Source organism: Nematostella vectensis, chromosome 5, assembly GCF_932526225.1.
Source record: "Nematostella vectensis chromosome 5, jaNemVect1.1, whole genome shotgun sequence".
In the NCBI taxonomy this organism is placed as follows: Eukaryota; Metazoa; Cnidaria; class Anthozoa; order Actiniaria; family Edwardsiidae; genus Nematostella; species Nematostella vectensis.
The window spans coordinates 5,608,338-5,625,072 of NC_064038.1; the positions used below are offsets into that span (position 1 = coordinate 5,608,338).

Here is a 16,735-nt window from a genome sequence, read left to right on the forward strand (position 1 = left end):
CATAAAAAAAACATACAAGAATAAGTGTGAGCAAGATATTTATTTTCCTCTTGGCTATTGGGCAGGATTTTTTTGGTGCATTTGTGGTACACAATTTTTTTTTCTCGTAGAAAGTGGCTGGCAGGCATTTTTCTTGTTAAAAAAGCGTCGTAGTGATTTTTTTTCTCTAGCTTAATTTAGGTATATTTTTGCATTTATGTTAACCGAACGAAATCGAACCATTCTAGGAGCAACTGCAGAATACCCGTCTACAAATAGTTAACAATGAGACTTCACACCTCGATTTCTATAGAACGAGGCAGTAAATACAAGGAAAACGCAAATAAGTGGACGGGTATTCTGCAGTTTAGCCCCCCAACTTTTCGATTATTTTTTGTTCAGAGATCAAAACTTACAAAAAGCTGATTTCCATTTGGTTCGATTTCTGAACTAATCGCGAATAAATAAATCGAACGATTAAAGTGCAATTATGTTCGATTAGCATTTTGTTTGATTGATTGCGCCAGCAATCAACCACCCCCAAATAACAACAAACTACCACCCCCAAATAACAACAAGATGAGGATTTCTGTCTTAATACAAATGATATTTTAACTTCTCTGCAACCTATGTACACTTTACAATATTAGTATAACAAACGACGGTATCTTACAATGTGTCTGGGGAATAGGACAAGTAAACAATGGAAAACTTCTCTTATATTTTACACGAATTTCCCTCACAAATCTCATTAATAGGGGTTTGAAAGAAATCAAGGGGAGTGAGCTGAAAGAATATCTAGCACAGCGATTGTAGCAACAACACCTAACAAGTTTCAAGGGACACTTTCAAGACCAACGATGCATTGCTCGCGCCCACATATGTCAACAAGATAAAAGACAAATATTGATTGACTGTAACAGAAACCTACGACTTGAGCCGCTGGTATTTCACTAGCAAAGGGAACGGAAACATCAAACGTGTGTGCAAATCAGCGCGGAGAAAAGTCTCTTCTCCATTTTCGCTTCCTTCGCTAGTGTAAATAGGTCCACATAGGTTTCTGCTAATTAAAGCAATGCATGATGGAAAGGAGGTTGTCCTAACAAGAGGGATGCCCCCAAATGCACGATGGGAAGGTTCCACCCATTGCATATTATTTTAAATGTCAGATTAACGGACTTTTTAATGTTTCTACACATGTTTCTAACTTGATATCTTCATCAAGGTTCCACAGCACTTTGTATGTCAGGTCCTGCCCTCTCCCGCATCAATTTAAAAAGTTAAATTGCAACCTAAGTGTATATACATAGTAGTTCAAGTTCGTAATTTTTCGATTATAGAAAGATCCGGGTGTCTTCGAGTGTAGAAAAAGATGTAGCCTTTGCACTTAGCAACCATCTCCTCGTCTATCCTTGATACTGAGCTGTCATTAAAGTTATACCAAGCCCCTGTTGGAGAAAGCGAAGGCTTTAAAGAATGTCCATCAACCAATCCCTTGTTATTGTTTACAATTGAAAATTTGCGGTTCATTTGCTAGCAAACTTCATAATAACCATTCACGATTAAGTCTGATGCGTTATTAATTATATTTGACTGAAAGTTTCTCAGTTACTTGATTGAATACGCCAATGAAGAATGGATTCTTTGCTGGATAGAGATTGGATACTGTAGGTTAACATCAGTGTGTAAATCGCTCAAGAATTAAAAAGAAGCTTTGTCAATGGTAGTGGGCTTATACATTTAATGAGGTGTAATGTGGACGATACCCTCCATAAGTATATATCCTCTAAAATAATAAATAATCTAAATATATTAAACTCACCATCATGGAATGCAAATGTTGTATAGTGTCCTGCACTTACTCTATAAAAGAAAACAAAAACCATCATTTTACAATGCTTACCAGCTACATCACTTTAAGCCAACCCCCCACCCCTCCCCCTCCCCTCCCCCTCCCAGTATAAGAAATTGTGGCCTATATGAAATTACTACTTCACTACTAAGGAAACATGGAGTCATAAACCTGCTCACCCACTGCCATGGTGAACAACTACCGCTGCAAGGTCGTACAGCACAGGTTTCGTCTCACCCTTCTCCTAGAAAAGCGACAAATAAATATTTAAGAAAGAAACCAGCTGTAGGGTGTTGGTATGTGGTGTTGGGAGTGTGATTTAGAGTTGATTTTTCTCTCATTTACAAGGAGAGAAGGGAAATACGGGGGTTTCCTGGGTTTGCAGAGGGTGTACCTGGTTTTGACAAAGCGCACTGAGCTAAATATCAATACAAACAGCTTGAAAATGTATAATATTGTCTTTTATCAAGCAATCAGTTTATACATGTAACAATTGATACATATTTAGGTACATGTAAAAAAAAACATTCATCCATGTAAAACATATCCGCTCAGAAAAGTGAGGAGGCACTGCCCCTCCTCAACCGCCACCCCTGGGTCTGTAACCCTTTAATTAACTTAAGGTTTTACGGTAGAAAGAACAGAGCACATGAACAGGACCCTACCTGGCCTTTTAAGGTGTATGGAGACATGTCCAATCCTCGGATAGGAAACTGGACATATGTGTCTATTTTAGATCTCAAGAAAGCCTGGAAACGGAATCGCTTCAGGTGCAGACACAAAACCTGAGGGGAAAAAGTGAAAAAAAGGATTCTCAATACAATGCTTAAGTCCAATCACTAAAGATAGTTGAAATTAATGAGAAAAATTAAATTTGAATGACAATCATCATAGGGTGGCCTTAATAACATTTGACAGCACTAACATTTGGAAGCCGCTGTATCCAGAACTTCTTGGTTGACTGCTCTTTCTTTTTACACTTGAGACACATGTACAATTCTGATTCTGCTAGCTTTTCTAGTGCTACGAAATGCTTCATACAATCTGAAAGATGGACAAAATATCCTATGAATACCAACAAAAATGGCAACCAATCCTCGGAAGTTTCCCATCAACAGATGGATACAGTAGCTAGGGGTAAGGGGCACCACATGCCAGGCAAAACAGTCCAGGCAAAACACTTTTCTTATAAAGGAATAAACAAATATTAAGACTTTTTGCATCTATATCTGTGCACACCCTTATAAATTCTCTTGGTTCTATGCCATAATAGGAGGCTGTTGAAATTGTTGGAGATGAATCTCTATAACTTTTTAGTTGGGCAATTTTGCACTCAGTAATTTTAACACAATACCACTTTCTAGCCTGCTTGTGCACTTTCATTTTTTTATTTAATTGCAATATTTCTCAATAATGCTTATTTTGAATGAAAAACAGCATTAAAAAGGGGAATTTATTTTTTGAATGGCATAAGGCTTGAGCGAAGTAGTATCTCACCTTCTAACTGACAGAAGGGGTTTTCTCTGGATTTAGCTTTCCTCGTCTGGAATTCTGGGGGAATCTCAAGTGATAGATCTATTGCAAAGAGAGGGGAATTATTATCATCACCACCACCATCATCCTCAGTAACATTATCATCATCATCACCACCATCCTCAGTAACATCATCATCACCAACATCATTGTCAGCAACATCAATGCAATCTCAGGTTTTATCAATTTCAAATACTCATGGCAGCAAATAAGACATACTACTACTGGATAAATCATCTTTCAGGGTGTATCAACTGCTACATACTGTACCTAAAAAGGGATCAAGCTTCCGAGATTCTGTCATACAAGTCAAACATGTTACCTGTTTTCAAAAAGGCAATAAAGACACAATTAAAGGGTGGAATGGCATTACAAATGTTGTTTCTTTTGTTTCGTGTAGAGAGCGGCTTCTTCACACTTTCAGAATATAACCACTGGCTCAACAGAACCTGGATTAAACCTGGATCATTTAGCCACCTAGCCACAGAGACACCCCTATGAAATTTTGCAGGAAAAAACAAATTACACAGGAACTAAAGCCATATTTAGGAAATAAAAAGCCTTCAACTGACAATGCAAAATGTGCATTATGACCAATCCCTACAAGATAGCTTTCAATTGCTAATTCTGCTATTCTTAATGTAAATTTACATGGAATTTTTAAAGAATCTACTTAAAAATTAGGTAAATTCCACTGGGAATTTCAGGTAATTTTGATGGATTTTATAGATCTACTTTACCCTTGTAGCCAGCAAAAAGGCCTGTAATGTAGGGGAGAATAGGGCAGAAAAGACGAACAAAGGGTCCTGGAATGCAAGTCATTTCTTTAATGTCATGTACCTCACTCTGTAAAATTCCACCAAATATCCCCGTGACGATGGTGTCTTGACCAAAGCAAGCTTTCTGAGACAGCAAAAGCTCAGTGTGAAGTCTGTCCATTAAGTAATGCATAAACTCATGGGCATCTTGCTGTTGGTAACCCCTACAAAAAAAGAGGATACATATATTGTAAAAGGTCTTATAAGAGTCCTGATTATCATTAGATAACAAACTAGAAAGCAGATCTTCCCCAAAAAGCCAATAACATTAGCAGGGGTTTCATTAAGTTTCAGAGTAGGGGGGGGGGGGGGGATTGATAAGCAGGGCCGTAGCACTGGGGGCATGTGCCTCACCCCAATATTTTAAAAAATTATAAGGAAATGACCAGTAGGGGCGTGGCTGTGCCCCCAGTACTTTCTTAATGTTTCAGTATTGTGCCCCTCACGATCTTGCGTGGCCTGCTACGGCCATCATAAGTAAAAACTAATACACAAATAAAACTAAAATAAACTTCTAAACAGCTGGCACTCCCACCTACCCCCGGGGCCCAATGAAACCCCTGATTAGTTGTAAATCATACTCTGCAACTTACCTAAATCTAGGTACGACTTTCCATACAGTCGAGAACAGAGCTTCAGGAGAATGACTGACACAGTTACCCTGCCACAATGCACACAACACCTTGCGAAGCTCTTCCACTAGACACCTACAACACAATATACAACCCAATAGTTGAATTGCACTATGAAAACACACAACTTTGTGGGTGGTAAATTTTTGCATTCCATGGTTTTTCAGCAATAAAAAAATAATGACAACAAAATGTAACTTATTTAGTGCTTCCACAGCAATCCCACAGGAGAAACAAAAAAATTTGAGTTTTGTTATAGAGATTATATGTGAGTACTCACAAAACAAGGTTTTATTTGTACTACAAGCAGAATTTAGATCCTTTTTCCTTTTTGAGTGGTACTTCATATTATTTGTAGTAGCAACATGAAAAAGAGAGACATTGCAAAAGAAAGAGGAAAGTCCTTTAATAAAAGAAAAAATGATGTTACAGATGTTACACTAGGGCTGTACAGACGTTACATCTTGTTGCATTACAGACATTACATGGCTTTTGTAGAACAAAAAAAGCACTAAATACTTAATATTTTAAATTGGAGTGATACATCACTCCAATTTCTCCAAATTATCTGTCAATGACATATTGCAAAATTTATGCAGTGAAAGCAGTTCACAAATATACTATGTATTATTTGCTTCACTTATGTATTATTACTTCTATAAAAGAAAATAAAAGAAAATGTTAATAGATTTAGCCACTTCTCATGAGACTGGTTGTGAGATGCAAAACAAAAATAAGTGATTAACTTCTTCAAGAGATAACTATGCAAAAAAAAATCTCTAATTAGAAAAAAATATATTAAAATTTAGGCTGAAAATGTATACAAAAACAAAAAAAGATGAAATTTTTTTAAAAGCCTGATACAGTTTGTTTGGTAAATAAGTGAGGATTAAAGCCGCATTGTCATCAGTTTACTTCCGTTCGATTACGTAACAATATCCGATGATTTTTTAATGGAAAACGTGATAAATATTTCAAAATATTGAAAGCAGTATGTCTACTGGAAGTTTCTTAGAGGATGTGATTGATAATTTAGAGCAGATGGCCTGTTAAATATATCGGATTCTAATAGATTCTTTTGTCTTTTAACGGTTGAGGTTTCAGCGGACCTCCGGAAGTAAACTGGTGACAATGCAGCTTTAATACTTAATCATTTTTGAACTAAAATACTTATAACACATATGCAAATAGTTTGGTTTTGTCAACTGCATGGAAATTTCCTTATTGGGCTCCCTGTGGATATTTAGCTGGATCTATAGATAAAAAACAGGAATTTTACCAGAAGCTAAAAGAGAAAGTTGTCAAAAAATGCAATAATATTATAAAAAAAAGTTAATAACAGATTTACGGTTTCACACGTGTAACGTCTGTAACAAAACATGTCACATCTGTAACAGATCATTTTTCTTTATAGTTCAAGAATTTTGGGTGCATTCTTGAAAGTCAACCTAACATAGAAAACCTCTAGCATATGATTTATTAGAAAGATAACATTCACATGATTTTAGATTCAGAGTTTTCAGTTAAAAAAAAAGTTTTTGACAAAAGCAGTTTTTCTGATGTAACGTCTGTAACACCAACAAAACTACAATTTAAAAATCAGAAAACATGGCTTTACTTATTTTTTAACATGGGCATTTAAGGTTGATATAGCCTCAACTAAAAAAAACACAAGTTCAATTTAAACACTTAAATGCAATGAAGATATGTCAAGATGAAAATTGAAAAATGTGTTCCAAATGTAAAGTCTGTAACAAAGGACTGCTCAGAAGGTTTTTGTTTTTTTGTTTTGTTTTTCTGTATGTTATCTATTTCAAATAAGGTTGCACTCCTTGTGCTGTAACTGGTTAATTGGTGACATATTAATGGCTGAATAATAAACAAGGATGCTACAATTTTTCAAACCTTGAGTTGTTTTATTTGCGCTTACATTATTTGCTTATTTATTTGAAACCCATAAAGGACTGTAGGTTTACACATTTTTTGTGCAACCCTATATGAAATGGTAGTATAATGTCTCTCATGCAGTTAGTTAATTACGACATTCTTACCCATCATCAGACTTTCTGCTTCGTGTGAAATAAGGATTTTTTTCACAGGAGGTATCTGTTCTAAGTTCAAATGCAGGCAGGTCTTTGAAATAGCAGCTGAAGGTCTGAATGTTGCTGAAATAATAAAGGACTGTTTTTTAAGTTTGCAGTCAAACAAAGAAACAATCAAACAAACAAACCAATCAATCAATAAATAGACAATTAAAAACATTTTTTCTGCTAGTATTTAAAAATTAAAGGCAGGGGTTCCATTAGGCCCTGGCCGCCGGTGGAACTGCCAGCTATTTTCCACCGAGTACTGGCCACTTTTTTAAAAAGTTGATTTAAGTTTTATTTGAACTAATAAAATAAAATAACTTTTACCCCCTACTTATCAATCTACTTTGCCTACTCTGAAACTAAATGAAACCCCTGAAGGGTGCAATGTGACAATTTACTATGCTCTGTACCTGAGAGATTGTAAGACAGCATTCATAAAGCAAGTATTGCCCAAGTTTCTAAGTCCAGGAAGTTGCTTTATTCGACCTATATTTTCTTGCTGTTAAATAATAATAAAAGACACCAATTACAAGTTTTTCCTATTCAAGCAAAGGCTGTCAAAGGCATTTGAGTGACTATACATGGGCGGTTCCAGAAAGCAGGTTAATGCTAGACTAGTGTTATATTACGTTCTCTGTTCTTATCCAATCAAATGTCCCAAAAGCCATTCTTATCCCAGATTAACACTAACCTGCTTTCTAGGAACCAGGGCCAGGATTGCAAAACAAACCACAGAGAGTTTCTGACTTTGTGACTTTGATCACATATAGCAAATTACATTGCATACTCAGTAAATTGAACATATAATTATGCTCACAGCATTAGTAAGTTTGGTCAGGGCAGGGGCAAAGAGATAGGGGTTATGTGTTATGCACTAACGTCTTGTCCTGATTTCCGTTTGGCCCTGGTGTGGTGGATGCACTCGTCTTCTGTTTTTCGCTTTCTGGGACTGAAAAAGAAAAAAAAAGCATTTATTATCATTTATTCCCGAAGAGAACACTTGGAACTGAATCCTATAGTGGAGATCCCAGATACACAGCTGGTGACAGAATCCAGAAAGTGAAATGAAGGAATGAACATTTACTTATAAATTATTAATACATTAATATCACATGGTTCCTGCAGCAAAACAGCTAACAAATTTAAGACCATTTTAAGACTAAGACCTAGAAAATAAAAATTTAATACCTCCAATATATATGATATTACCTCTACATTGCAAAATTTATAACATATGTCATAAAAGCCATACTAAATAAATGTTCATAATATAATATAAACGCTAACAAATTGCCATAACGACCCTATAGCAATATACACAATAATGCTTAAAGTTACTTTTCTCTCAACAATGTTAATAAAACAGTTTTAGAGATATTTCAAGGACGCTGATTTCTCAGAAATCTGGTTCTGGATATTAATCGCTTCTTTTTTGCATTTTCTGCCTCTCTAGAAGTTTATCCACCTCCCCTTCAAGGCTGGACCCTAGCTCTCGTAGCATCTTCACTCTCTTTCTAGCAGTTTCTAGTTCTTCCTCAACGTGCTTCCTTTTCGTGGCCTGCACGAGGCATTGCACTTATCTCCTTCGTCTTTTTGTAGCAACCCGCTAAACTTGCTGTCACTAAGCCACAAATCGGTAAATAGGCACTTCCTTATTCTATTCATTTTAATGTGTATGATTGCAGGCTCATAGCGCTAACTCAAAGAAAGCATAAAAGAAACTTTACTTCGTCTGGGTCTGTACAAACTAAAAAATCCATCAAAGCACAATCTCTTTTTAGAAATTCCAAATTCTCAACTGGATTTTGAGGAAAAATAAGACTTTTTAAGTCCATAATCAGATTTTGCCCCAAATTTAAGACTTTTAAGGCATTAAAAACTTTAAATAAAAAATAAAACTTTTTAAGGCCCCGCAGGAACCATGTAACAGGGTGGTAAAAGGTTTTTTCTTGAAACCAAATTTGGCCATTTTTCACTGTCGAGAAATGTGAAATCGTCCCATTTGACATCCGTGAAACATGATTTAACTCTCCTCATAAAGCGTGATTTAGAAGTTTCAAGTTTTCATGAATCGAGATTTTTCTCAAGTTTTGAGTGTGTTGAACAGAATCATGTGGCCTTCCCAAAATAGATAGATATGTATTGTCATATGCAGTAAATACTGGTATTTTTTTTATTGTGGACGCAGTACTACTGTATCAGCGCTTTTTGGACATGATATTACAGTATTTGCAAGTTTTGGACGCAATATTACGATTTTTGAAAACATGAAATGTGAAAAGGCCATTTTTTAGTCCGTGAAACATGAGAAAGGCATTTTTCAGGTCCATGAAACGTGTTCCATTACCCTTTTACCGCCATGTATTAAGGGCAGGCAGAAGCAAGCTCCTGAGATGCCAGGATATCTCTGCTTTAATAAATTAAAAAACAAAACATCCTATATTACTATAAATTTCCTTCTGAAATTCATATTTTTCTAGTGCAACCAGGACCTAAGTGTATTTTGCTTTGCTAATTTATTTTCTTAAAACAAAATATTGGAGACATAACAAAAATTATAAAAACTTATGAAATTTTCATAAAAATATGTGTTTATTAGAGGTAAAGTTATTTGCAAAGTTAGAAATGACATTGGAAATAATAACCGGAAGTCACGTCCGCAAATTTCTTCTAAAGAAAAGTAACTTCCGGAATAAAACGCTATGACGTTGTGGAAATACGTTCGAATGGCATGCTGGGAGGTTGGGTAAATCCAATATGGCGGCCGAATCCTGACGAAAACACGACCTAAACAAGGCACCAAACATTGCCGATATTGATCCAAAATTAAGGCATAAAGGGAAAATATAATACGCGCTTGCATTGATAATATTTACAGGCTCGTTTTAGATTTCATAGGCAAAGACCTAAAGGGGGGTGGATTCATACGAGGTCAAGTCAACTGGTCCCCTCTTGCTTACCTATTTTGTCTTTCGAGAATGATTTCGCGTACTCTCTGCACGTCGCCTCCTTTCGTATCGTTTATAATAAACTCGTCGCAGGAATAGCTAGAATAAAAAAATATATACGAGTCATGTTTGATCCATGTTTAGAGGTATTATTGGAATTCATGAGACTGTTTTAAAAAGGCCGGGGAAACTATAATTGAAGCAGGAGTTGAATGAAATTGTTTCGCCGCTTGCGCACTTGCGCACAAATTTATTTTTGACGTACCAAAACGCAGCGAGACTTTGATCCAAACAAACAGAATGCTGAGGATACTTCTCGCAGTGTGACTTTGCATGAGCGTTGACGTACCTACAAAAGGAAAATAAGTACCAATTATTTAATTCGTTGGTCCCTTTTCAAACCGGGAAGTGGGGAAGATTGTAGTGTTTTTGCACCCAGCCAGAGAAAATCAAAGCCATTTAATTCATACCTTCCGCAGTGGACTATACCACATCGCAAGCAAATCCATGGGCTTTTAAAAGAACGACAAACTGTTGAAGTAGATAAAAATCAAGTAAGAAACATATGTACCAGAATACATTACAAGAGAGGGCAAGATCTCCCCCCGGCCAAAGCCACATCCATACCGCTACATTTCCACTGGGAACTTTTCTCTGCTCGGATCTTTTGCAGAAGTTGTGGTCCAACTTTTACCGATTGGTTCAGATGTGAGCACTCCATTGCCCAAAATCGGTAAGAAAATCTAATGAAATCCCTGAAAATTACTAAAAATTTGACCCTGAATCTTGAAACGGGTGATCTGTGCGAGGTAGCCTCGCTTTGCGCGCGGTGTTGCGAACGGTTACAAGGGAAATCGGCCAATCGCAATGCGCGTTTTAACGCCACCATGTATGCATAATCGATGACACGCAATTTTTGGCCAATGAAAATCTGTTTTAGGAAACATTAATATGACCCAATCATAGCTTGTCTTTTACTTGCTTTTCAAATATAGCCAATCAAATAAGACTTGACATTAGAAAAGTATGACATCGTTGGAAAAGGTAAGCCGCCTGGTAGAAATTTTCAGCTACTCGAGGATTTTTGTTGTTGTTTTGGAAATTCCAAAGAAGAAAGCTTGAATTCCTTTTAATATTATCACGAATATGCAAAAATAGCTGGACACCCTCAAATTCCAATAAAGGTAAGTCATTTTATTCTATTAAGCAATTGAATTATTAGAGAATATGCATGAAAACTGTGTCTATAAGTAAAAGACAATTTCTGATTCAACGTGATCTCGTGACCACCTCAGTGCGTTCTTGTCAGATGTGAAGACGATCGTTTGGTCGTGAAAGTACAGAGTCATGCGGATAGGAAATGATACCACCGGAGAATTCACAGCTCTGGTTGTCTATGGTGTGATTTTGCTGGTTGCAGTACACGTAGCAGCATTAGTATCCTTGATAAATTCAAATATTACAAAGCTCTTAAACCTGGACATTTTGTTCCAAATACAACAACTTGTTTGTTTGTTTTATTTACCATTTTATATGGTTTACATATAGGACAATTTAATGTATATAGAAATGGTAGGAAGACTGCAATAAATCATTTCGTGCTTTGACAGGTAGTCACCCTTACTAAATTAAACTGTATTTTGCATTAACAAGTATGTGTAGGAAGTCTGTTTTAATTTAACTGGGAGACAAACAGTAAACTATAGAAAGTTTCAATATTTGTTTCAGCATGATTATCATGAAACACACAAATAAGAAAGGGGTAGTGAGGGGGAAGAGGGTTTTTTCCCCATATTCCATTATATATATTTTGTTATGTAAATTTAGGCTGTTTTAGACCCCTCCCCCTGCTTTAATATTTATTTGCTACTGCCCTCTGTACAGGACCCGAAAGGATCCCAAGTACCTGAAACGATCCCCAAAAGTTCCTCAACTGATCCCGGGACCCGAAACGATCCCCAGGAGTCCCCGAAATGAACCCCAAGGAATTGCAGTGGACAAACAAAAGGAATGTGGAAGGATCGGCTTTCTGTTTTAAAAACATATGAAACATTTTAGTGTTATTTGCGTTACTATCAGGAAACTTACATTAACTAAAACCATAGTATTAAGATTTATACGACTGCACGGGAAATACAGTGGTTGAGTCGGAAATTTGGGTCAAATGAAAATTCCTGTGATAGTAATTTGAAGAACCAGGCGTGAATAAATCATTTATAGATAACAAGACTTAAAAGAAAGTCTCCACATCGATCCACTGATAAGACATAAGGTTATTCTTAAGGTTACTTTTGTGCATGTTTGTTTGTATTCAGTAAATGAAAGACCTATCATAAGATCATGCGGGGTTGTACGGCCGACTACATTAAGGAAATTCAAAACTCACGTAAATATTGCTTCCAACAAAAGCCACATCTTGCAACGGTAGTAATAGGGCTGTTCGGGCAAAACCCTTAATTATGCTTTAAGAATTGCAAGTGATTTCTTCTGCTTTCCCTTTGTCCATTACCGCAATTCCTTGAAGTCGATTTCGGTGACTCCTCGGAATGTTTCGGGTCCCGGGATCACATGGGGTACTTTTGGGGATCATTTCAGGTCCTGTATACCTCCCTCCCTCAGATAGCCTTATTGAACTAGGGAAACTCCACAGAATGTGGACTCTTTCGTTGCTGTTGGACAATCACATGGAGTTTGTACCAGTGATTTGACTTAGTAAAGGACTTTTAATTTTGTTTGATTTTTTGCACATTTCCTTGACATGAAACTACAGGGATTCTGGGTCTATAGGATTATCCGGCCACCTGACATGGACAATACCTCAAGACTTCACCCATCTAATTCCAAAGCAGAGAAAGTACACTGACAGGATATTATCAAGCTATAGTGTACACTATATCCATAGCAAGTGATATGTTTTGTTGGGCTATTTCATCTTGGTGTTCACATGTTGATGTAATATTTTATATTATTTAAATGGTGTATTATTGGACATTCCTTAGAATTTGAAATATTGAGTTATAATCATGTGGCACAGCTTTTTACCAAAGCAGCCTGATATACAGTTTCTAGCTGCGACATTCCTATATTCATGGGGAAATCTTTATAAAACAACGTATGCTGAATAGAAGGCCACAAAATAGCCCAAAAAAATGTTTGCAAATAGAAGCATATCCGACCATAAACTTTGTTAGTTTGTTGAATTTCCTTCCAGTTTCAGTAAAGACAAGAGAAATGGAGATAAGCACAAATAGGGCAGTCACAAGTTTTGGTGGCAAGGAAATGAAAGTATGCATCACTTCTTAGGGGGTCTCTTATGCTCCCTTGGGGACATTCACAGGTTTGAAACCCCAAATCAGAAGAACTGCAATTGTCTTGATTTCCATACTGGTGATCCCAAAGAAGGTTGCCTTACAAAAATAACTGTTTCTTTTGGTAAGGCATTCAAAAAAACCGCCAGCTCCCTCAACAAAGTATCACATCCCTTTAGAATGCCTTAACATCTGCTGTATGGTTCCTAGACATTGAAGAACTGTTATCTTGCCACCATGCTCAAATTAGGCCTGTTGGCTGCGGACCAGGGTTGCAGGGGGCTACACTTTCCATGCCTTTGTGTTTTAGATAAGTATTATAATAAAACTGTGAGGAGATCAAATGTTTTGCTTCCCCCGCAAAATGCCTGTAATAAAAATAATTACAAGGTCAGACACCGCATTGTCTTGAAGTTTTTTGTATTTTATACCATCATTGAGCACACAATCACTACACTAAATACAATATTAAACTCTGTAGGGAAAAAATGTATATTAAAATCAATGTAGCTAATTACGTTAAGGGGATTTATACAGATGTAAAAAGCATACATGGTAGCTGTTTATTCTATTGAAGACTTTTGTTTTTTTCATGTGAAGACACTATTTCAGAGCAGGTTACCCAGTTGAGGGTCACTCAAAGAAAGAAAAACACCGACTACACCATTGGTCACCATGATTGCACCAGATATTAGATAGACACAAACAAACATCTGTTATTTATTCCAATGGAATGGAATGGAGTGGAACTTTGTCAAGATATGTAGAACAGGTCTTGATGTGCCGACTGTACAAAAAAACGAGATGTGTTGTTTATAAGATCTTCTTGTCTACAGAATGCACACTCTCCTGGATTTTCTGAGGGTCCAGGCAATTACCAGGGGACGTGTGCCTTCCTCTCTTTGGCTACCAAAAGGAAAGACATTTCAATGAAGGATCATCAAATACTATCCTTTTTCCATAAAACTATTGTTTCCCCTCCTCCTCCCTCAGCAAGTCCTGGGTACATGTCTAGAGCCTGCTCCTTTCAGTTCCAAAGCACCAATCATGTGATCTGATGAGAGCAACTTTGCTGTTTTGATAACAAAGGTCACTTGACTACCTCATTGGAATAAATAGCCTGGATGAAGGTAGAAAAATTCCATATTCCTGCCAACAATTGCTGTAGGAGGGATTACAAAATAGTACACTTTAGTGGAAAAGAAGAAAAAACGAACAAGCGGTTGCTGCCTCCACAATTTCTCGAAAAAGGAGCTGACTGTAATTGTTGGCAGTCAATGGAAAATCTATCTAATGGGCTGTGGATACAAAATTCAAACAAACAAAAACAATCACAATGAACACAGTATTGATAAGTATTGACAAGACAACTAAAGCTGGGTGATTTTTGCTATAATCTGAAGTGCACTAAAATATTTATAGCTGTCAACCCAACTTGGACGAAAATCTTGTGAAATCGGGCGAAATACAGTAAAAATGTGAAAAAAAGAGCCAATGCAGCTGAATACATAGATATACGAACATTCTCACAAAAATTAGGCTTGTGATAAGGTCCAAAATCTTGCGAGTGAGTTGACAGCTATGAATATTACATGAAAACACTGATTGGTTGAGTGTAATCCTTGCCAATCAAATTGTACCAGCATCCTAATTGGCTAATTCAAACCCCCTAGAGGCCTTGGTAGTGTGTGTGACACTCAAAGAAGTTTTGAGCAATGAGAATTACTGGCGCATGGCCACAATTTGCTGAGTTGGCAAAAATATTTTACAAAGATTTTTCCATTCTTCAATAAGAAAAGACAACTTTTGGTGGCTTAAAAGGATGATTGCACCCTTAGCAGCCATCACTAGCTATGCGGCCATATTAATCATGTAGTTGTGATAATGATTTACAATAATGATGCACAAATCTACCTACAGGTACTGTTATCAACTCTGATGGGTTTTTCACTATCTACATTATTTTGTTCTTACAGATCAGTAGTTCTTATATTTCGCAAGAATATCAGCCTTTAGCTTTTTATCACCAGCTGCTGGCTTGTCTCAGCTTTAAGAACACAGTCAAAATTTATTTTTCTCCATTACAAAATTTAAAATTCATAATTACACCAATCACTGCCATGTCTAATTGCTTTAAAAACAATTTTCGAGTTATATTATTTAGAAGGCAACCCCCCCTCTGATCCAGAGAAACAGAATATCAGGGAAGTTTTCTATGTACCACAAAAATATACATTCGCTACTGAGACATTGTTTGTTAGGATGTGAACCTCGCAAGTAAAGCATTTGGTTAGAGTTTCGGAAATAACTACTTCTCAGATGATGAGAAAGTAGTGGCAAGCAGGTGCGACTATCATAACAATAACAGCAGCAGGAAGCTAGTCGCTATGACTATATGATGTTATCATGTTCATCGCCAGCACCATGAACCATGCAGACTTCTACTGATAATATGGGTATGACCCTGTGGCACCACGCCCACTTGAGGTGTTCGGCGCACTAACTTGGCCGTACATTCCAGACATTTGCTGGCCCTGTCCAATACCACCGGCCCCAGGCATCATTCCTGGCATCTCTGCGCCCCCAGTGCCAGCTGACCCAATCATTCCTGGCCATGCCCCTGGTGGCATACCCCTTCCCTGAGATAGCATCTGAGAAAAGTTCCCCTTTTGTCCCATTTGCTGCATATCCCGTCCATCGGGGGCAGCCTTCCTATAATCCATATTTCCCTGGGGACTAAGGTCCCCCATGGCTGTCGGCTGCCCCATCGGGTGTGTCATTCCTGGTCGAGGCATACCCATACCACCATTTACTTGAGATATTAACTGACTGTACAGCGAAGACTGTGTTGTAGTTGGACCACCTGGGTTAGAGACTGCAGCCATTGCATTCCTTCTCTGAACCAAAGCAGCGAGAAGACTGCCTGCTTGTCCAGCTGAGAAGTCTGTCTTATCTAAATCTTAAAATAAAATAATAAATGAATAAAGAAGAAAATAAAATAAAGGAATTATCAATGGATTACCAAAACCATCTTGCCAGAGTGTAGCATGTGATACACAACTAACAAAAAAAGTACTATTTACATTTAAAGAACTTAAATCAGCTCATGACCTTACACTCCTGTATAGTTTCCAGGAAAAACACTGATTATAGGGCATCTATTAAAAAAACTTCAAATACTCAACTATGATACCTATCATTGAAATCATTGAATATTATCAACATAGCACCAAATATCAATTGCTTTCTTGACAAATAGACTGTTGTGTTGAGAGGCATGTGTACCAGCTTTCAGGTCTCACTCCTCCGTTGTTTATCTCCGGTGTCACCACCCTTCATACCTTGCTGGTTCATCTGTCCCTCCATTCTTGAAGTTGTAGATGAAGTAACAGGGGTGCCTCTCTTTTCTGTTAACTCCCCAGCCTTGACCATGTAAAAAGAAGAAAGGTGACATTATTGATAAAAATAATACTGCAGAGTTAGTTGAATCAAATGTCTTCAATGTCTGGCTGTTAGACTGCCAACTAATGAGTGAGGAAGATTCCATTGGGTCACTTTAGTCATTGTTAGACGGC

The 16,735-nt window shown here is 37.1% G+C and overlaps 2 protein-coding genes and 1 long non-coding RNA gene across 6 annotated transcripts in view; 1 reads left to right on the plus strand and 2 right to left on the minus strand.

The window, feature by feature from the left end:
* Window positions 1-565: 565 nt before the first annotated feature.
* Window positions 566-10,743, minus strand: LOC5508978 (ubiquitin carboxyl-terminal hydrolase 3). Its single transcript, XM_032377803.2, has 16 exons — window positions 10,480-10,743; window positions 10,323-10,383; window positions 10,118-10,201; window positions 9,865-9,951; window positions 7,784-7,853; window positions 7,315-7,403; window positions 6,866-6,979; window positions 4,776-4,889; window positions 4,205-4,346; window positions 3,635-3,686; window positions 3,329-3,406; window positions 2,757-2,875; window positions 2,497-2,616; window positions 2,011-2,075; window positions 1,802-1,842; window positions 566-1,427 (listed from the first exon to the last, which is right to left on the minus strand). Exons 1-16 carry the CDS (start codon window positions 10,739-10,741, stop codon window positions 1,294-1,296), a joined length of 1,632 nt encoding a protein of 543 aa, XP_032233694.1. The 5' UTR covers window positions 10,742-10,743; the 3' UTR covers window positions 566-1,293.
* A 145-nt stretch (window positions 10,744-10,888) lies between these two features.
* Window positions 10,889-13,554, plus strand: LOC116616012. 2 transcript variants are annotated; one of them, XR_004295128.2, is made up of 3 exons: window positions 10,889-11,036; window positions 11,162-11,289; window positions 12,623-13,554. It is a non-coding gene; the product is annotated as an uncharacterized LOC116616012 (long non-coding RNA). The 2 variants fall into 2 exon arrangements; XR_004295129.1 differs by having other exon boundaries at window positions 10,890-11,036; window positions 11,148-11,289.
* Window positions 13,555-13,563: 9 nt separating this feature from the next.
* Window positions 13,564-16,735, minus strand: part of LOC5508979 (aryl hydrocarbon receptor nuclear translocator homolog) — a 31,266-nt gene continuing 28,094 nt past the window's right edge. For 2 of the 3 annotated variants that reach the window (XM_001629480.3, XM_048727264.1), the window contains exons 16-17: window positions 16,502-16,583; window positions 13,564-16,119 (exon numbers count right to left, since the gene is read on the minus strand). In XM_001629480.3, the coding sequence (XP_001629530.3) occupies window positions 15,602-16,119; window positions 16,502-16,583 (600 nt within the window). In that variant the 3' untranslated portion in view covers window positions 13,564-15,601. The remainder of the gene's footprint in view (window positions 16,120-16,501; window positions 16,584-16,735) is intronic. The other variant, XM_048727265.1, reaches the window with a different exon arrangement.

Bases quoted from the DNA above. Each gene is read 5' to 3' on its own strand.
- LOC5508978 (XM_032377803.2), bottom strand. From the start codon at position 10,741: ATGGTGGCGTTAAAACGCGCATTGCGATTGGCCGATTTCCCTTGTAAC. The intron at 7,404-7,783 runs GTTAGTGCATAA...ATTATTTAACAG, and splicing joins AACGGAAATCAGGACAAGAC to CAAGAAAATATAGGTCGAAT. The intron at 4,890-6,865 runs GTAAGAATGTCG...ATTGTGTTGTAG, and splicing joins AGCAGAAAGTCTGATGATGG to GTGTCTAGTGGAAGAGCTTC.